This window comes from Anastrepha obliqua, chromosome 6 (genome assembly GCF_027943255.1).
Source record: "Anastrepha obliqua isolate idAnaObli1 chromosome 6, idAnaObli1_1.0, whole genome shotgun sequence".
NCBI lineage: Eukaryota > Metazoa > Arthropoda > Insecta > Diptera > Tephritidae > Anastrepha > Anastrepha obliqua.
This window is the reverse complement of record NC_072897.1, coordinates 35276981-35299301: the sequence shown is the minus strand read 5'-3', so window position 1 is coordinate 35299301 and position 22321 is coordinate 35276981. Positions and strand designations below refer to the sequence as shown.

At 38.3% G+C, this 22321-nt stretch overlaps 1 protein-coding gene across 1 annotated transcript; it reads right to left on the bottom strand.

Moving 5' to 3' along the window:
• Positions 1-14288: 14288 nt before the first annotated feature.
• On the bottom strand, positions 14289-17780 carry LOC129250344 (uncharacterized). The gene has a single exon (XM_054889975.1). The coding sequence runs from the start codon at positions 17778-17780 to the stop codon at positions 14289-14291; it is 3492 nt and encodes a 1163-aa protein (XP_054745950.1).
• Between the last annotated feature and the right edge of the window lie 4541 nt (positions 17781-22321).

Below are 22321 nucleotides of genomic sequence, written 5' to 3'. Positions count from 1 at the left end.
TTTATACTAATACTAATATAGTAACATCTATTATATACACTAAGCAGCTGAAGGCATTGTTGCTAGTGCTGCCACAAATATGTAATATAATATATTTATTTATAAGTATATTTCATTATATTAAATAAATAAATAATAAAATTTGTGGATCCTTCCCTGGTTTTGGTTTTGCCCGTGAAAAGGCATCTGGTTATGGTGGAATTTTTGTTTGTCATGACCTTTTACACCGAAAGGTCCGCTTCAGGCCTTTGAGTAGGCGTATCCGGATGGAAACAATATTTCCATCGCTTCCTTCATGGTGTCTGGGTTTAGTATTGTTTTCATTGGTTCTGGCATCTTTTCCTTAAATACGTTCAGTGCGGTTCTCATATTATCTCTGGCGCATTCATTTGTTGCTGGACCAGACCCAACTACCGTTACTGTCTTATTATTCAAACTCCTTAAGGATTGTTTGAGTTCATTATAGAATTCTACGCAGTTAGTTTAAAATTAAAGGAGATAATTTGTCAAAAAGTTCCTCAATACTGTTTCTGTCACCAAAATTATTTATCAGGATCGTTTTTATATCGGTCCAAGACTGGGCTTGGCAATTATTTTCGTTTGTTTCACGAGCCCTATCTCTAAGTAGAAAAAAAAATTTGGACAAATATTTTCTTGAAAAATGAGGAGTATTTTATGTTGTGTAATTTTTTAGTGAATTTTACAATATTTTTTTTATACCCTGGTACGTTTCTGTTTTCTTTCCTTATTTTTCAAAAAAAATTTTCTTGAAGCTATCTTTCACTTCTTATGTTTTAGGGATGATGTTGTTGCATATTAGTAGAACTTACTTCTTTTATCTGCTCTTATTTCACTATCTTTACTTGCATTTGTATTTTATGTTGTTGTTAGAATATTCTTCAAACATAATTGCTGGCAGAAGCTGTTCACCGTGCTATTACACATTAACTAGTGTAACAATTCTCCGTTTTGATACTGTTGTTCAATTGAATATTGCGGAATCGTCACTTAAAGTTCGATTGCATGTGATGAGCTTTGTCGCTGAATATTTTAAATAAATGGAGACGCCTATATAGCTGCAAACCGTAGTTCCTTCCAGGTCGTTTGAAGGTTTAGAGCGTAGATCACTTTATTATTTTAAATTCATCAATATCACCTTTTCCCACGATTCGACTTATATTTAATATCATTGTAGTTCAGGATTCGACTTCTATATATATATATATTTAACTTGAAATAAATTTATTTCCACAAAAACGTATGTAAATGTCATATAATATTTTAAAACCTGTCACTTTTGCACTACTTTATTATTCCTTTTGAAATAAATTTATTTTCACAAAAACGTACGTAAATATCATATAATATTTTAAAACCTTTCACTTTTGTACTACTTTATTATTCCTTTTGACGTGATAATGTCTTATAATTCAATGTAGCCGGCTGCTCACACCAAAAAATTCGGCGTTACCTTGCTCATGCGGCGTTATCCTGCTCATTGGCGTTATCTTGCTTGAACTGCAAGCGAGAGCGCGGAACGAACGACAAAGAGGCACAATCGGCCACCGCGTTCGGCAACGTTCGAAATCTGGCTCTCTCCTACTTGAGTGAGCATATATGTATATGTATGTACAGGGTTGGCCATATTAAACTGACCCATGTGATTATTAAAAAAATATGGAAAAAGAAACATTTTTTGTGTTTCATTGTGAAAAACATTTAATTTAGTTCAAGGAGATTCGTTTACATCACTTTTTGAATATGATATCGCGCAAGTGGTCGCCCTTAGCACGTATTTGGATATGTACATACATACATCAGTTTAAGATGGCCAACCCTGTACATATCCAAATACGTGCTAAGGGCGACCACTTGCGCGATATCATATTCAAAAAGTGATGTAAACGAATCTCCTTGAACTAAATTAAATGTTTTTCACAATGAAACACAAAAAAATGTTTCTTTTTCCATATATTTTTAATAATCACATGGGTCAGTTTAAGATGGCCAACCTTGTATATAAATTCACATATTTGTATTTGCATATGCCTTCTCCCTGTGTGCATGGTAATGAACCCTTTCTCTATGAGGATTATTAATTTGGTTTACTTGAAGAATTTAAAATATATAAAACCAATTGTATCATCATCATCCTTACCAAAGTTATAATTAGTGACGACTAGTTGTTAATAATACCTGTTGTTTTAATGTTTTTATTATAAATTTAGAGGACAGAATAGGACGATGATAGGAAAAGTAGGAAATGAAAGGGAGTGTTTCGAGTGTAGTGTGTCTTGAAAAAGTCAAATCGATGATTGTGCCTCTTAGTGTTGTTGACTTATTAACGTCTGACTTATTAACGTTTTGTAAATGTAACTTGATCAATTCCATGGCGATTCCATTTACCTCCTTCTCTATATCGATACAAAATATCTATCAATCAAATAAAATTAAAAATTTCTTTTGAAAAATGCACCCATTCCATCAGTATTTTCTTATGACGTTGTCACGTAAAACTATCGTCAGTAAACTGACTTTACTGACAACCTCTTTTTTTCTTTAATTTGTTTACACTTTGTGGCTTTGGCTTACTTATAAACATAAATTTTAAGTTAAGGTGAAGAGTAAAATTTACTTTATTAATAAAAAAAATTATTAGTTTATTTATTTATTACAAAAAACATTTATTAGTTTATTTTAAAAAATATTTATGACTTTATTTATTTATTACAAAAAATATTTATTAGTTTATTTATTTATTACTACATGATTGATCGGCGAAGACTGATTGAATTGTTAACAATTCAAGGTCTTTTATTAAGAAAAAAAGACATTCTTAGCATTTTCGTTATGTCCGGGAATTAATTATTTTGGTAACAACGGAAACTTATAAAATTGAACTCGCAATTTGGTAAACAGGAAACGTAAAAAAAATTGAACTTGCAAAGAAAATGTCAATACACTTGGACAATTCCACTGAGCTGTTTACCAATGAAAAAAAATTAAATAAAAATTATAAAAGTGCAACGTAATGAATTTTTGCGTGTGAACCAAAAAAATATGTTTGCGCGTGTAGGGAAAGTTAGGGAGGCGTTTATTTATAAGAAAAAAAATAGGGCGGTACTATATTATATTATATTATATTATATAGCGATTAGGTGTGGCTATAACACTTAATGTGCCAATTTTTCTCAACGATGGTAAAAATTCTAAATTAAGATTGAAGCATTGTTTAAAGCTGGGCACAGACGGAAAAATAATCCAAACAATTGGTTGACATTTCACCAGATTGATGCGTATGTGGCGCAGTTGTCAAACCGATCGCAAATTGACAAACAATTTTGTATTGTGTGAATCTGGCGAAGTTTAGGATTTTTCTCATTTCTTTTGAAATTTTGAAGTGTGCGCATGAGCGGACAAAAGGCAACATTTGGCAGTCCTGCACCCAAATTGGTCGCCTTTTTTTTCTCTTCTTTTCCTTCCTTGCCCACAAATACAGGGTGGCTGATGAAAGCCGCTACCATAAAAAAATTGAATAATTTTTTTTCTTTTTATTGGTCTATGAATAAGTTCGTGCGGTTTTTTTCGAAATTTGAATTTCGGATCATTCCCATGGCTTTTAAACGTTTGGAAATGGTTGATTGATCAACTCCCAAAGTTTTTGCAACCTCTTCTTGCGTTTGAGCCGGATCTTGATCGAGCAATTCCTCCAATTCGGTATCCATGAACTTTGGCGGCGCGGCCAAAATCACCACTTTTAAAGCGTGCAAACCACTTCTGGCACGTTCGCTCAGCTAGAGCATGCTCACCATAAACTTCCACCAAGATACGATGACTTTCGGCTGCTTTTTTCTTCATATTAAAGAATTCCCCGCAAAAATACATTATTTGGCACGAAATTCGACATTTTCAAGTGTGGTAAAAATATTGTTGTTTACGCTTCAAATAAAAAACTTATACTGACGTTTGTGCCTTACGACAGTAGCTCTCCAATGAATGTTTGGAAATGTGGATCGATGGAATAATAATCAAGTTACGCCATCTGTTGTAAAACCGCACGAACTTATCCATAGACCATCTTTGTTTTAATTTGCAGATTGATCTTTAAAATTTATTAAAATGGATAACTGGGACACGCAAACAAGAATTTGGATAGTCCGCCGCTATCACGCACTGGAGTCCGTAGTTTTGGTACAGAGAGAGTACAGGCGGATGTTTGGCGGCGATCCCCCGAGCAGATGGACCTTAATGAGACTGGTGAATAATTTTGCTGAGCAAGGAACAGTCGCAAGAAGGCCTTATCATCGAAACCCACCAGTTCGGACGGAGAAAACGATCGCTGCTGTAGCTGCAGCTATACAAAGCAATCCAAGGGTTTCAACAAGAAGCTTATCTGCTCAACTTGGTGTCAGCCGACAGTCTTTGCAAACAATAATGCACAAAGATTTAGACTTATTTCCCTACAAAATTCAAATGGTTAACAAACTGAATGCAGCAGACTTGCCGATTCGCTTGGAATTTTGCCAGAAGATCCTGCAAATGGTGAAAGAAGACCAAAACATGTTAAGCTGCCTTTTCATGTCTGATGAGGCCCATTTCGATTTAAACGGCAATGTGAACAAACAAAATTGTCGAATATGGAGTACTTCTAACCCACAGATACTCCACGAGACGGAATTGCATCCTCTTCGCGTGACAGTGTGGTGTGCGGTTTCTTCACGCTGTATTGTCGGGCCTTATTTTTTTGAAGAAAATGGTCACACCGTTACGGTTACTGAAGACCGTTATTTGAAAATGCTGAAAGAATTTTTCTATCCAGAACTACGCCGAAAGAGAATTCCTTTCAACTCTGTGTGATTTCAACAAGATGGGGCAACGTCTCACATACCCCAGACTGTTATGACAGAGTTGCGACGAAAATTTCCCAATAAACTGATTTCAAGAAACTCCGAATTTCGTTGGCCCCCCAGGTCGCCTGACCTTACTGCACCTGACTTTTTTCTTGTGGGGTTTATGTAAACAAGAAGTTTATAAAACAAAGCCAACAAATTTGGATGAACTAAAACAATCCATTCGGGCAACAATTGCGGCTATTCCTGTCGCAAATCTCAAAGCAGCAATGAACAACTTTTTACTAAGATGCCGCACTTGTGTCAACGAGCATGGGGGGCATTTAAATTCAATTACTTTTAAAACTAGTTAAGCTACATTTAATAAAATTTAATAACCTTCAACTTGAAAAAAAAAAAATAAATGAATTCCATACACTAAAAAAAAAAGTTATTTGAGTTTCTTAATGTAGCAAAATTCACCAAATTCCACCCTGTAAATACTATACATTATAAACATTTTTCCCCGCTTGTTTACTCACCAACGATAAGCGTGAAACTAAAATTGTCAACAAATCCACACGTGTGTTGCAAAATTAGTTTCAACCGATAATAAGCTTAAAGAGGAATTTGAAAACGAAGTTTTTTAATTTAAAAAGCGACGCACTAATCGTAGAAGCTAAGAACTTTGAGGAATTACATTTGAAATTTTGGAAAATTGGAAATTTAATGAATACAAAGCATAGCTTAGAACCTTTATATAAGTTAACCTTTCATAATATTAAACTTAAAAAAAAATATTTTTTATATGCTCATAGGCACATCTTTTCTTTATTGAGTCTAAAACGAACTAACTTAAATTTGACATTTTACTCTTAACCTAAGCTTGCGACGGAATTTTATCACATGCATCAAATATGTGCCATACCCGTTTCTCACGATTTCTGACTTTGGGTGATATGACACCCAAAGTTAGCAGACATAGCCTCGCGCGTGTGATCGTCAATTTTAGCTTTTGTGGTATTAACTCTTCCCCCTTTAGGTTGAACAGTGTCCTCACTGTTGTGATGCGAGGTACTGGGAATGTCTTCTTATTTTTTGTTCGTATTTTTATCTTATAAATAGTTCCTTCTGTTCGAGTATGTTTTATAAGGTAGCACGGTGCTACAAAATAAAGAAAAGCGAAAGAACTCTTCAAGTGATATAGTGCACGTTTTAGGTCAAGACCAGTACAACACAAAACTGTGTTTAGAAAATTCAAAACACCTTCAATTTTTTTATTTATTGTTAAAAAACCGATTTATGGTGTTTTTGATGAAGTAAAGATACATAACTAACCCATTTTTCAACCGATTTTTTATTTCAATATGGTCTTGGGAAGGGGTGTGTATGTGCGCTATGAATGTATATACTTAATTCTAGGATTGAACGATTCACCACATTCAACGGGCACCACATATATGTATATACACAATTGTAAACTCCTATAAAATGTGCTCGAAATAAGCTATATTTCATCTTCATACATTGAAAACTGTAAAAGTTACGATTTTTTTAAAAAGTTTTTTCCACATTTTTAAAAATCCAGCCGAACCGACACTGCGAGAGAATACCGCATGACCGATAGAGCTTTACTGCTCATTGTAGCTAATTTTCAAAGGCAACAATAAGTTTACATAAGTATGAATACATATTATATAACATATCAAAACTCATTATAACCCAAGCTTACTTAATCCAAACTGACCAACCGAAGCTTGCATGACACAGCAGGACCGTTTGTAATTTGCTGGTAGGCATGTACAATTTAATGAGTGTGAAAAATCATCACTCTCGAATGATCAAGACCTATTAAAACTTAGCATATGTGCATCTAACCTAACCTAACCTTACCTAAGTGTATTAAGTAAACATAAATCAGAAAGTGTGATAAGCGTGATCATTTTTGGTACATCTGCGGAATGTTTGTTGAAAAAAGGCATCGTTTGGAATTCTCAAATTTTCAAAGCTGACGATGTCGACCATAAACTTGTATATTGCACGGACGTAGATGAATTGTTTTTTGCCTCAATCACGCACACCGGCCAGAAGATTGGCGGTTATTTCTTGGTGGCTCGTGCAAAAGTGAGTATTGTATATTTTAATTGAGTGGAGAAAAGTTTGAATAAGACAAAAGTAAATTTTCTTAGACATTCATATTTTTACATTTCTCATCACCTTGATGCTTGCAAAAATTACTATATTATCTGAATCGTTACAAATCAAAATGGCTTCCTTTTGCAATGCAGAAAAGCAACACAGTGAGTTCGATTCTCTCACATTGTGTACGGTTGGATTGATTTTGATAACGTTAGGTTAGGTGAGGTTTAGTTAGGTAATTCTACATCCGGGTAAGTCTTAAAATTGCAGAAGTAAGTCAGCAAATTGCGTTACTTTTTTAATTTTTTTGTTTTTTGACGTTATAATATTCTTCTACGGTCTCTGTTCAACTCGAGAATGTTCTGCTTTTGACGTGATAACGTCTTATAATTCGATGTAGCCGGCTACACGCACCAAAAAATGCGTCGTTATCTTGCTTATGCGTCGTTACCTTGCTTGAACTGCAAGCGAGAGCGCGGAACGAACGACAAAGAGGCACAATCGGCCCCCGCGTTCGGCAACGTTCGACATCTGGCTCCCTCCTACTTGAGTGAGCATCAGGCCCGACGAGAGGGGGGGGATCGGGTACTTTTTCCCCCGGGCCCGGAGTTTTCAGAGGGGCCCGGACTCGAGATTATACGTATTTATGTGAATTAGACATCATTGGAAAGGGCCCGCATTTGCAATTTTCCCCCGGGGCCCGGATATGCTCTCTACGGCCCTGGTGAGCATATATGTATATGCGCATATGCATATAAATTCACATATTTGTATTTGCATATGTCTTCTTCCTATGTATCATCATCATCCGTACCGTGACGACTAGTTGTTAATAATAACTGTTGTTTTAATGTTTTTATTATTAATTTATTATTATATCTATATGAAGGAAAAAATGTATGGTAATATTTACCACATACCTTATAAGATATGTTGTATACTAATATATGTATATAAACATGCATTCATACATATACTTTGGTTCAGTTTTCATTGACTAATATAAATATGTACGCGCCAATTATATATATATAATATATAATATATATAGGTCCTATGCCAATCCATATAAACATGCATATATACCATTACGCGCAATTTTCAAACAAAAAGAACAAATCTATACGTAGGTAGGTAGGTAGGTAGGGTGGTTGTCGTAAGACACACTTAGACCTTCGGCAGGTCCATTGTGATACCACTGGAGCTTATCCTTACTCTACGTGTTCCTTTTCGAACCATCCGGTTGCTTTAATAAACGAGCAGAGCTTCGTTAGTTTTAGATGGGCTATATCCGCTACATCGTTTAGAAATGCTGTATCGAGAGTGCGCAGCCTTCTCACAGCTAGGCTTTCACACTCACATAAAAGGTGTCTGACTGTTTCCTCTTCTTTATTCTGTTCTACAGAAATCGAAGTAAGGTAGTCCTAACCTTCTAGCGTGCTGCCTATTAAACAATGACCAGTTAATACACCTATCATTTTTCTTATAGATTCTCTGTTGAATCTTAGCAAGATCTTCGATCGACCGCTGTTCCAGTTCGGCCATGTCTGTCTGCTTAGTTCGCATGTTGTGAGGTTTTGCCAAAATGTATTTACCTTTTTGATGGTTTCCCTGTCTATAAGTAATTTACAAGTGGCTATGGGCATGGGTATCAGCGCCTTATCCGGTTCGAGATCGAGCGTTGTACCGGTTCTTGCAAGTTCATCCGCCTTACAATTTCCTGCAATGTTCCTGTAGCCTGGTACCCAGATAAGGTGCACCTTGTAGCACTTAGATACGTCATCTAGTAGTTTAAAACATTCTAGAACTGTTTTTGACGAGTGCGTTTTTGATTCAAGCGCTTTTATTGCTGATTGACTGTCCGAGTAAATGAAGACTTCATTTGTGGATAATACTCTCGTTTTTATTTCTTTAAGCCGCTCTTTTATGGCAGTGACTTCCGCCTGAAATACACTGCAATGATCAGGTAAGCGAAATGATTGGCATACTCCGAGTTTGTCGGAGTAGACCCCTCCACCTACTTTGTTGTCCAGTTTTGAGCCATCTGTGTAGATGTTTAAGTCATTTATCTTAACAATGAGCCCGTTATCCAATTCCTCTTTGGAAGGAAATACTGTGACAAAGGATTTATTAAAATTGATGTCCTTGGTCCTACAGAAATCCGTTGTGCTGGGCATGCAGGGGAATTTTTCTAAAATTGAGGAGTGTCCTCTTTGGTTCGTTCTGAGTAGGCCGATTTCTCTTAGTCTGAGAGTTGCTTTGGCAGCTGTTTGCTTACCGTACTGCTCTATTGGTAAAATGTTAAGCATAATATTTAGTGCATCTGTGGGTGTGGTTCTGAGGGCCCCGCAGATGCAAAGACTGGCCATTCTTTGTACGTGTGCCATGGTTCCTTTAATGTACAATTTATCTAAAGCTGGCCACCATACTAATATGCCGTATGTTAGGATTGGTCTGACAATTGCCGTGTAAAGCCAGTATACGATAGATGGGGAGAGACCCTAACTTAGTCCTATCAGCTGTTTACAAGAGTATAGTGCTATTGTCGCCCTTTTTACTCTATTTTCGACATTTGCCTTCCATGTTAGCTTTCGTTCCGTTCCACTTAGAGTCGGAGGAGCTATATTTGGAATTTTATGTTTCCTGGTAAATAGGATGAGTTCAGTTTTATTGGGGTTGACGCTTAGCCCATTTGCTTTTGACAAGTTTTCAACCATGTTTAGTAAATCTTGCATGACTTCTATAAGTGTATTGGGGAATTTCCCTCTTACTATCATTGCAACATCGTCCGCATATGCTACAACGTGTTGTCCTCTCTCCTCTAGGCTCTTTAGCAATGAGTTTAGTGCCAGCACCCATAGGAGAGGGGACAGCACACCGGCTTGAGGTGTTCCTCTGCTAACTTTTTTCTTGATCTCTGAGGCCCCTAGGATTGCGATCACAAATCTGCTCAAGAGCATGTTTTTGATGAACTCAACCAGAGCGCCAGAGATCCCGAAATCCGTCAGTGCCTTTATTATGGTATCCGGTAGGATATTGTTGAATGCGCCCTGGATATCTAGAAAGGCTACCAGTGTGAATTCTTTATTATACATTGACTTCTTGATTTCTGTAACAAGTGAGTTAAGTGTTGTTTCAGTTGATTTCCCTTTACAGTACTCATGTTGTGAGATGCTGAGCTTATTAGGGCTGATGTTAGCCCTAATATGCTCTTCTAAAATTCTTTCTAATGTTTTTAGCAGAAAGGAGGATAGGCTTATTGGCCTGAAATTCTTAGGTGTTGTGTGTGAACTTTTTCCCGCTTTAGGGATAAAGACCACTTTTACCTCTTTCCATGTTGATGGGACACTTTTCAGTTTCAGAGCAGCCTTAAATATGGCCGTCAACCACTCCATGATGTAGTTGAGTGAATGTTGTATTTGGGCCGGGAATAATCCATCTGGGCCCGGTGATTTAAATGGTTTGAACGTGTTCACTGCCCAGGTTATCCTAGTTCCAGTGATTATTTCTTCAATGTCAGAGTTTGGTCTTTCTGTACCATTGTTGATTAACACGTTAGATGATTCGTTGCTGGGAAAGTGTGTGTCCACTAGCAACTTCAAAGTTTCGTCACTCGAAGTAGTCCAACTCCTGTCCGGTTTTTGGAGGTATCCGGTGGGATAGTGTTTTTCTGAAAGGATTTTACGCAGTCTGGAAGCCTCTGTGGCTCCTTCGATTTCTCCACAGAACGTTCTCCAACCAGACCTTTTCGCTTTCCTAACTTCTTTTTTGTAAATTTTTAGCTTACTGTAGTAGCAGTCTCAGTATTTACTCTCTCGTGTCACTTTCGCTCTATTAAACTGTTTTCTGCTGTCGTTTCTTAATGTTGACAGGTCTTCTGACCACCAGGGCGGCTTTTTCTTCCCCTTATACCTAATTAAAGGGCAAGCCTTGTTTAGCGCAGTCCTACAGACCTCCGTAAGGATTTGTACGTGTTCGTTCAATGCTTATCTGTCTTCAATAGTAATATTTTGGGAATTTGGAAGTCTTTCCTTAAGTTCCCGATTATATATATGCCAGTTGGTCTTTTTCAAGTTCCTGCTGGCGGGCGGGGCCCGTGAGTTGTTTCCCCCAAATTTTATTTCTATGTAGCGATGATCGGAGTAAGAGTGTTCATTCATAACCCTCCACTGCGTCATCTTTCCGTAGAGGGTTTGCCATGCTAGCGTAATATCAAGAACTTCTTGTCTATTGCGCGTAATAAATGTAGGTTCGTTGCCTTTATTACGCACTAAAAGCTTACTACATATAATATAATTAAAGAAAGACTCACCTCGTTCGTTTGTATCCGAGCTCCCCCATATGGTATGGTGGGCATTGGCATCACCTCCTAGTACTAGTTTGCGGTTGTGTGCTTTGCAGTCTTCCACAAGGCTTCTTATTAGCGGCGACGGCAGTGGACCTGTGTTGTCTCCGGAAAAATAGAACGAGGTTAGCCAGATGTTGCTTCCGCTCACTTCCCAGCTAACCGTCGTAGTATCTGCGTTACTGAAATTTTGAATCATAAATATATTAAGATGTGCTTTTGCCATTATGCATGCTCTTTTAGTACCTTCACAATTGGTCTGGTATACTTTATAACCTGATGTCCTCAGACCGCAGATTTCGCCATTCCGTACCCGGGGTTCCTGGATGAGGACTACATCCGGCTGATCTTCTGCCAGACGATCCAGGAGGGCAAGGCAGGCTTCTTTACAGTGGAGTAGGTTTATCTGTAGAAGATGCATCAGCTGTTAGCGTTATGTCTGGGTCTTCTTTGCTTTCGCATAAAAGTTCCCTTTCGGAATACTTACGCTGTTGTGTGGAATACTTACCCTCCCGTTCGAAGTACAACCTCCCTAAGCCCATTTCTGAGCCTGAAGAGGCGTATTCTTCTTCGGTGGGCTGGTCGTCTTCGCTCATTGGCTCGGTTTCGCTCATGGGTTCCAGTTCGCTCATGGGCTTTTCACTTTCCTTCGTGGCGAGGAACTCAATTGCATCCGTGTCGGTTTTATATATGTGAAGCTTCACCTTTACAAAACCGTATCTCAGTTGCCCATCGCATTTCGCTAACGGTTCAATTGAGTTCTCTGTGAGGAGCAGGAGAGCCTGCATGGTGGCGCGCTTCTGCTCTTTCGATTCTTCCACGCTGTTTTTGTTGGTAAGGGTTTTGACGTACTCCTTTGTTGGGATATCCGGATTGCAGACCCGAATGAGCTTCATAATCTCTTCCGGGTCTTCGACGGTTGAAGGTAATCAAACCCTTGCTCGCGGCCTGGACGGAATATCCTTCCTGTCCACGACCACTAGCTTGGCATTTGGGTACACTTCGCCGACTTTGGAGATAGCCTCTTTGTACAGTTGAACCGATCTCTCATCGTCGCACGCTATTATTTTTATCTAGTCTTGGTGCCAGCCTAAGTCTTCGCACGCAGGCGGGGGGCCGGGGTTCTCCAGAATAACCTTCAGTGCCACTTTCGTTAGCTCGGCCTCGATCCATTTCCATTGGGCCTTGGGGATCATACCTTCAGGATGGTTCTCGTCCAGGACCCCTAGGATAAAGCGGTCTTTTGCAATCTCCGCAAATGATCTTCACGCCCATTGATTTGTGCCTTTTTGCGCTTGGCTTATTATCCTCCAAGGACCGCTGTTGTTTTGGAGCCGATTGTATTGGTTTGAAGTCGGGGTTGAAATCAGGAATGATCGTTTTCGCTCTTTCAATCGCCTCTTTCAACTCCTGAGACATTTCACCTTCCTTTGGGTGAGTTTTGTGCACCCTCCTTAGGAGCCTAGCTGCGTTTCTGCGATCCTGGTAGCTCGCTTTCGCTGGGCCTACCACCCTCACAAGTGGCCATCCTTCGGTACCGCAGCTAGCAGTAGCAATGCTTCCGGTCGGGACCGTTTTTGGGGGCTGAATCACAGTTGACTGCCGGGCTAGTGCACCCCTACTTGTGCTTGGACCTGTGTCCAGCTCTGGTTGTGTGGCAACTGGCCTCGCTTTCGCTGAGGCTGTCGCTGTGTATTTCAATCGACTTATTTGACCGATGTATGCCGTTTTCTTCGAGCTCGGTGCGACCGCTTCTCTTATTGCGGAACTGTTTGTTCCTGTCGGTCTTTTAGAAGGAGGACCGATCTCCTTTTTTTTATTAGTTTTTGGATAGTCTGTTTGCATATTTGGACCCACGAGTGTCGGAGAAAGGATGTCCGCCCGTGCATAGTTCAGAACTACACGGGTAAGGCTAGTTATTACGGATGGCGCCAGGTATCCTTAACCTCCGTTCGAGACTTGGTTATTTATAAGAAGAGCCCCAAGCCTGACAGATTCTCGGCACGGGTCGCATCACACCTTAATCCAGCCCTTCACCCGCGACCACGTTAAGAGTACTTTGGGTAGTGCTGTACTATTGAGGAGTATCGAACCCTACCCATAGTACCCTTAACTTAGCTAAGTACCTCCTGAAAATAGGAAAACTGTGGTACTTTTTACCAGCTGGCACCTTCGGGGAGGGTTCAGTGGAGGATTTTACGTAAAGATGCATACAAATCATATGGACATATCAAATGTACGAATGTATTCTGTACGCAAGCAAATGTAAGCTAATGTACCTTGCTTGAACTACAAACGAGAGCGCGGAACGAACGACAAAGAGGCACAATCGGCCCCCGCGTTCGGCAACGTTCGACATCTGGCTCTGTTGAGCTTCCAATATTTTTTGGTAGCTATATGTTGCGAAATAAAAACTAGGTTTTTTAATACGTTATAATTTTAATTTAATTGCGTGGCCGTGTTTACCAAAAGTTCAACTGCTTATGATAATTTGCGAATATTTGCACGTATATATATATGGGCATATGTAACTGTATTAGGCAAGCGAAAGGATAAGTAATGTTATGTATACATATCTTATGCTAAGTAAAAGCCTGCGTATACCTTGTATTTTTGTATGTTGTGCATATGTACATAACTGCATTAGACAAGCGAAAGGAGAAGTAATGTTATGTATACATATCTTATGCTAAGTAAATGCCTGCGTATACCTTGTATTTTTGTATGTTGTGCATATGTACATAACTGCATTAGACAAGCGAAAGGAGAAGTAATGTTATGTATACATATCTTATGCTAAGTAAATGCCTGCGTATACCTTGTATTTTTGTATGTTGTTAAGCGAAAAGGAATATTGTAAGGAATGTATAAAAACTGAGAAATAATATAACATGACATTTTAAGGTGACCAGCTAACATAACATTTTAAGGTGACCAGCTTATATAAATTATAAATATTATCTATAGTTAAGAAGTTAGTTTGTAGGTTGTGTAGCGGGATTAGCTGCTGCTCCGAACATCCTCCCCCCCGTTGAAAGGTCAGGGCTTTGAACAGAAGCATTTACAGGAAGGACGCACAGCTTATTGATAGCTCTACGTGTAATGCCAGTAGGTGTACGCAAGACGGCTACTCGTGCAACATCGTCAGTTCCAGTGATGAGTTCGACTACCCGTGCCAAAGGCCATTTTAGTGGAGCCGTGTTTTCCTCTTTGATGCACACAATGTCGTTCACCTGGATGCTAGGCTGAGGCGTCCGCCATTTAACTCGCTTCCAACGCTTCCAGAAAATTTGTTGAATGTAGGATACGCGTTGCCATTGATTGAGCCGGTTATAATTCAGTAACGTAAGATTAGGTTCAGGAAAAGCGGTTGGTGGGCCACCAATCAAAAAGTGACCTGGCGTAAGCACATCAAGATCTTCCGGATTCTGGTGATAATATGTTATTATGGCGAATGTCAGTGGGTGATTCTTTGGAAGGATGCATGAATGACGTGCTTCAAGGTTGAGTGTTGAATGTCTAAGTCTGCCACCGACACGAATAAGGCCAAAATCATCCAATGCCTTGGTGATGTCGCTGCCGTCATTAAACTTAAGCAAGTCTTGTTTATCAGTATCAGGAATATTACGAAGAACATCTGGACTATTGGAACACCATTTTCTTAGCTGGAAGTTACCTCGAGCGAGAATATTCGTTGTTTGTCGTTTGATTTCTTCTACTTCTTCCAAAGTATCGCCACCACTTATCAAGTCGTCTACGTAAAAATCTCGAATGATGGTTCGCGAACCAAGTGGATAAACTGAGGATTCATCCGACGCAAGTTGGTGCATTGAACGAATCGCTAGGAATGCCGCAGATTTAGTTCCATATGTTACAGTGTCTAATTTATATATATTTAAGTCATCTTCAGGAGAATCACGCCACAATATACACTGGAGCATGCTATCCGGTGGGTAGATCCGGACGCATCTATACATTTTGCAGATGTCTCCAGTGAGTGCAATCGGAAACGTACGAAAACGAATCAAAATATTGAAAAGTTTGGGCTGAATTGTTGGACCAGTCATGAGTAAATCATTAAGTGATAAACCCGAGGTTGTAGCTGCAGAACCGTCAAAAACAACTCTTAATTTTGTTGTAGTACTTTCGTCTTTAATGACGCAATGATGCGGCAGAAAATATTTGCACTCATGGATAGCAGAGTTTGGAACTAACGACATGTGATTGAGGTCACGATACTCTTTCATGAATGCACAATATTTTGCCTTGAGCTCAGGATTACGTACGAGTTTTCTTTCTAGGTTTTGAAATCGGCGTCGAGCTTGTGAGTACGACTCACCTAACGAATCTAAATTTAGCTTTGTTGGCAGGCGAACCGAATATGCGCCTGAGGCTAAACGAATGAAATTTTGCTTGAAATGCAACTCACAGTCAAGCTCCTCTTTAGAATTTTTGGAAATCGGTTCAACGACATGATCGATCTCCCAAAACTGCCGGACTAAATCATCCAGCCGATCATCAATATTGATATCTGTAGTTGAGCTGTGACTTGCTACGAATGTTGAAAGTTTGGGGGCCTGTTGCTTACCGCCAGACAGAACCCAACCAAGGCGAGTTTTTTGAAGTAATGGTATTTTAGGTGCTAATTGAATCTGTCCTACGCAAAATAGCTCATAGAAAAGTCCTGCTCCGATGAGCAGATCAATACGCTGGGGCACGTTAAAACCAGGATCAGCTAGTTGAATGTTTGAGGGTATGTTCCAATTAGCGATGTTTATTGAAGCGACTGGTTGACTATCGGTAATTGTTTTCACCACAACAGCAGTCATATTTGTACAAAAATCTGAAGTCCGCGACTTCAGAACTATATCAACGGAGCACCCATCAGTCGAAAAGCTTGCATCTCCAATGCCGGAGACTGCGACCAATGATTTCGTCCTAGTAAGTTGTAGCTGGTTAGCGAAACGAGTTGTAACGAAGTGAAGCTGCGAACCCGAATCTAGGAGGGCGCGGCAAGGTACGAAGGTTCCAGCACGATTTTTAATTAGAACAATTGCAGTGGCGAGGAGCACAACATCAGGAGAAGGAGTATGAGCATGGGACGTGACAGATAATGATGCAGTCCTAGCATTCGATTCAGAAGTAGTGCAAGGTGCTTGGCACTGAGCAGTTGGTGAAATGGATAACCGATCAAAATGTAACAGTGTATGATGCTTCGCTTGACAGCTGCGACATGGTCCCGATTTGCAGTCCCGAATCTGATGACCTTTCTTCAAACAATTAAGACATAGGTTGAGCCTTTTAGCTTCTTTCTGGCGTAGATTTGGCGACAAATTGACGTAGCGTTGACAACGGTAAATTACATGTTCGGGGGATTCGCAAAATACGCAACTACCTACTGAGCTATTCGAAGCAACAAAAGATTTTCTTGGATTTGTACTCACGCTTTTGAGGACTTTTACCGGAATGCTAGCTTGTGTCTGCAATGCATATTCGACGTTTTCGAGTGTACGACAGCGTTTTTCTAAGAATCCAGCTAGTTGGTTCCAAGAGGGTAGGTCGTTGCTTGTCGAAATCTCCTCCCATTTAGCTTGAGTCACCTTGTCTAACCTTTGCACTATCAACTGAATGAGGATGCTATCGGATATTTGTTCTTTTGAGCCGATAGATTGTAGAGCGCGCATATGCGCGATTGCCTTGTCTGTCAATGCCCGCAACGTGTGTACGGACGAATCCACCTTGTCCAACTCAAATATTCCCCTGATGTGTGCCTGAAAGATAAGACGTTTATTATCAAATCGTTTTTGTAAAAGTTCTAATGCAATTTTGTAGTTAATGTCGTTTATCTCGAGTGATCCCACGGTGTCCAGGGCAGCACCACTAAGGCAAGACCGCAAATGTTGAAGCTTGTCCACTTGTGTCAGTTCACTGTCTTTGTCGATTACAGATGTGAACATTGCGTAAAAATTTGTCCACTCAGTGTAAGCCCCACTAAATTTGGGCAACGTTAGCAGTGGCACACGCGAACGATTTGCGTTTACAATTATAGACTGTGTGTCCGCGGTGTTCATCCGAAAAGTTGAGCAATGTTGTGAAGTACTGCGCTTCCCGATCTCCCGTTGCAGAGTGGCTCTGAGATTGACTAGCGTGGTATCGAATTTGGCAGGTAGGTCACTGGTAATCGACTCGAAGTCCAGTTCCTCCAAACTTGTGTGGGTGACCGAAAAACTGGATTTCAGCTCCACCAATAATTCCAGTATTGCGTTGAGAGCATATTCATCCTTACTGTGCAGATTATCAGGATCCAAGTCGGTGGCTATACTTTCAAGGCGATTAAGTATAGCTTTCGATTTCATCTTCAGAAATGTCACTCGGCCCATAGGCGAACCCATAGTCGGCCCATTGGTTGGACCAACATCATACGTATCGTCTCTTGCTGGTGTACCAGTAGCCGGGCTGAATGGCATGGCGAACAAATAGGTTAACTATAACGCTGCGCGACACGTATAAAAAAAAAATAGGTGCGTTATACTCGACGACAATGTATACGGTAAAAATAAATGCACCGTATCTAACTGGCCGGAACAACTGTTTTAATAAATTTCGCCACCGGCAACGGGAAAATATGCAGCTTTAAATTATTTAATTTAAATTATTAAATTAACGCGAAAAAACACGGCGATCACGTCGGGGTCACCAAATGTTGAGCTTCCAATATTTTTTGGTAGCTATATGTTGCGAAATAAAAACTAGGTTTTTTAATACGTTATAATTTTAATTTAATTGCGTGGCCGTGTTTACAAAAAGTTCAACTGCTTATGATAATTTGCGAATATTTGCACGTATATATATATGGGCATATGTAACTGTATTAGGCAAGCGAAAGGATAAGTAATGTTATGTATACATATCTTATGCTAAGTAAAAGCCTGCGTATACCTTGTATTTTTGTATGTTGTGCATATGTACATAACTGCATTAGACAAGCGAAAGGAGAAGTAATGTTATGTATACATATCTTATGCTAAGTAAATGCCTGCGTATACCTTGTATTTTTGTATGTTGTGCATATGTACATAACTGCATTAGACAAGCGAAAGGAGAAGTAATGTTATGTATACATATCTTATGCTAAGTAAATGCCTGCGTATACCTTGTATTTTTGTATGTTGTTAAGCGAAAAGGAATATTGTAAGGAATGTATAAAAACTGAGAAATAATATAACATGACATTTTAAGGTGACCAGCTTATATAAATTATAAATATTGGCTATAGTTAAGAAGTTAGTTTGTAGGTTGTGTAGCGGGATTAGCTGCTGCTCCGAACAGGCTCCCTCCTACTTGAGTGAGCATATATGTATATGTATGGATATGCGCATATGGATATAAATTCACATATTTGTAGGTATTTGCATATGCCTTCTTCCTGTGTGCATGGTAATGAACCATTTCTCTGTTGAGAATAGGACGATGATAGGAAAAGTAGGAAATGAAAGGGAGTGTTTCGAGTGTAATGTGTCTTGAAAAAGTCAAATCGATGATGGTGCCTCTTAGTGTTGTTGACTTATTAACGTCTGAGGCACAATCAAAATTGAACATATCTTTCATGAATTTGATAAATGTTTCGTCATTTTTCACATTTATGTAAATGTAACTTGATCAATTCCATTGCGATTCCATTTACCTCCTTCTCTATATCCATACAAAATATCTATCAGACAAATAAAATTAAAACTTTCTTTTGAAAAATGCACCCATTCCATCAGTATTTTCTTATGACGTTGTCACGTAAAACTATCGTCAGTAAACCGACTTTACAGACAACCTCTTGTTTCATTTCTACAAAAACCATCTTCTCTTGGAAGATTTCTCATTAATTTTGATGAAATAATGCTTGCTAGATTCGGAATGGGCACAGGTATTTCACGAATAATAACTGAGAACCGCCTTAAATTTGCAAATATGAAAGTAGTGAACAAAACTTTCAGTTTACTGATATTTTTGATTTACAAAAAAATCCGTTACTAAAACACATTTTGATCGATTTTTGAAATTAAATGCTTTTTACATTCGGAATAGACACAGCTATAAGACTTTCTACTAATAAATAAATCTTTCATTTCAATATTATCGACAACATTTCGTTAAACTCGCAAAAATTGGAAAAATTTACTACAATTTAAGTTTTGTGTTGAGAAATCAGTGGTTATTTTTGCTTAGCGTGAAAAATAGAAGACATGCGTCAGAAGGACTAACATATACCTCAACAAAACTGTTTCAAGATTGGAAATCGGATAAAATGCAGGCGAGCTACGAGTTTTTAAGAGTCGGAAAAGACCCAAAACCGGGTTTTTAACGATAACACTGTGCGACAGTGATTTTATACTTTTATAGAGACCTAGCACAACTTGTAGGTATAGTAAAACTAAGAAAAATGGTATAGGAGAAATTTTCAATACACCCCCAAAATCTCGTTTTATGGCCATAAAACCGATTTTCAGTAGGTTGATGTGAAAAATCACACCTAACTTCGCCAATTTCCATCCGATTTCGAATTTGTTTTTTTAGTTCGAAAGAACAAAAACAAGCCTTTTTGACAGTGTGTTGACAATTTTTCTGAAATGACAACTGACGAGACTGCAGACGGAAGTATTTGGAATTTTTTTATTTTTTCTCTATTTTTTCAACTTTGACATAATTTTTACGATATTATCCGATTTTGAGGATTTTTTTTAGTACACTACTGTTATAGTAAATTTAATTTTGCGTCGAATGAGCTATATTTGACTGTAATTGAATTAAAATTAAAAGAGTTGTGGGAGTTTTAAGATTTTATTTTTTTTTTTTACTAATTTGGTATGTAGGTATAACATACGCTAAATGGGAATAAGGACGTGTTTTGATGCGTTATTATAGATACGCAATATTTATTGGAGTATACCATATATGTATTCATAAGAGTACATTGTACTGCATACAACAGAACTGGTTAGAACTTACGAAAATATCTGACATATTATAGCACATTTTTTTTTTTCAATGGAAATATGAAAAAGCTCCCAAGTGTACCTAAGTTCACACTGTATATTGATTAACAAAAGAAGTTTGTTAGCATAATTTAACCTTATTAAAACGTTAAAGGTTTATTGTTTGTTTCATTGATATTCAAGAGATATAAATCAAAACGTTGCCAGAAAAGTCGAATTTCTCAATATTCTCCGATGATGTGGCATCATCAGCCTTATCATAAACCAGATGATTGTTATTTTTATAAAACGGACGTAAACGGTCATCATTATAAAGCTGGAAAGCACATAAAGTATGCTGATGTTGCAACTGTTAAGAACCCCGTAGTCTTGGACGATAGGATTGACTCAACTGCAGGAACTGAAGGAAGTTCAACTCATTGGTGATGACGATCAAACTGATAACAATAAACCTGATGATGAAGCATACTTTCCGTCTGGTTCTAAGTTTTCAGAACGACACATTGTATCAAATTCAGATTTTCAGGACCTTTCTCGTGATTTACTTCTATCGGGAAAACAATTTGAAACGCTCGCTTCTCGATTTAAACAATAGAATTTAGTTGATGACGACTTCAGATGAATGATGATGATCGAATTTCTTACAGAGAAGTATTCAAAACTGATGAAGAGAATGACAAATGTACCGTACCATACTAAAGTCCAAAGGGCCGTTTCCAATGCATTTTTAAGTTTGGAACCAGTTCCGTTGTGTACTGCACCGTACCATACCGTACAATGCTGCACTGCACAATACTCCAATAAATATTATGTGTTTATAATCACACTTGTTATCATTTTCATGCTACTTACCAAATTAGTACAAAAAATAAATAAAATCTTAAAACTCACACAACTCTTTTAATTTTAATTCAATTACAGTCAAATATAGCTTATTCGACGCAAAATTAAATTTACTATAACAGTAGTGTACTAAAAAAATCCTCAATATCGGATAATATCGTAAAAATTATGTCAAAGTTGAAAAAATAGAGAAAAAATAAAAAAATTCCAAATACTTCCGTCTACAGTCTCGTCGGTTGTCATTTCAGAAAAATTGTCAACACACTGTCAAAAAGGCTTGTTCTTGTTCTTTCGAACTAAAAGAACAAATTCGAAATCGGATGGAAATTTGCGAAGTTAGGAGTGATTCTTCACATGAACCTACTGAGAAACGGTTTTATGGCCATAAAATGAGATTTTGGGGGTGTATTGGAAATTTCTCCTATACCATTTTGTTTAGTTTTTCTATAGCCATAAGTTGTGCTAGGTCTCCATAAAAGTATATTTAATTTTGTTTTTTTTGTCACACAAGGTAATTAAAAAATTTAAGGGTGTTAAAAATTTTTTTAACACGGTTCCGCGTCGTTCTCGGCTAGATCTACAGTGCTCATCATGTCACTTCAAAAGTTCTGATTCGCTGTAGCACTGTGTAGAAGACCAATAATTATGGCAAGGATGATGAAATTAGTGGTTAGACTTGCACCGTATTTGTACTTGAATCGTCGGCAAATGTTGATTGTTTGTATCGATGTATGTCGAAGGCAAGCTTTTAATTAGATTAGGGATAGAACCAGAGCTAGTAATATTAACAAAATTCGATGTTTTACAAATTGGTATTTCATATAAGGTATTACAATCCTTTTTAGCTCCTAATATTTCGCACGTTATTAAAGCGTTTTTCAGTAAGAGCGCTTCAACTTTTTTTTTGAATAAAACACAAACGGTTTGACTTTTTTAACTAATTTTTTTTTTATTATCGAGTTTGAACATATACATTTAAGTATGAAATTCGATTTCTTTTGCATGACCACCGCGTGCACGTTTTACGAAGTCCAATCGTTGAACCCAATTTTCGACCACTCTTTTGCATAAATCGGCCGAAATTCCAGAAATTTCGCGTTCTCTTAGCTCACAAATCGTCGCCGGCTTGTTACTGGAGACCAATGACTTCACATAACCCCAAAGAAAATAGTCTAGAG

What these genes read in the sequence shown, in the direction of transcription:
- LOC129250344 (XM_054889975.1), bottom strand. Translation starts at nt 17,780, where the DNA reads ATGCCATTCAGCCCGGCTACTGGTACACCAGCAAGAGACGATACGTAT.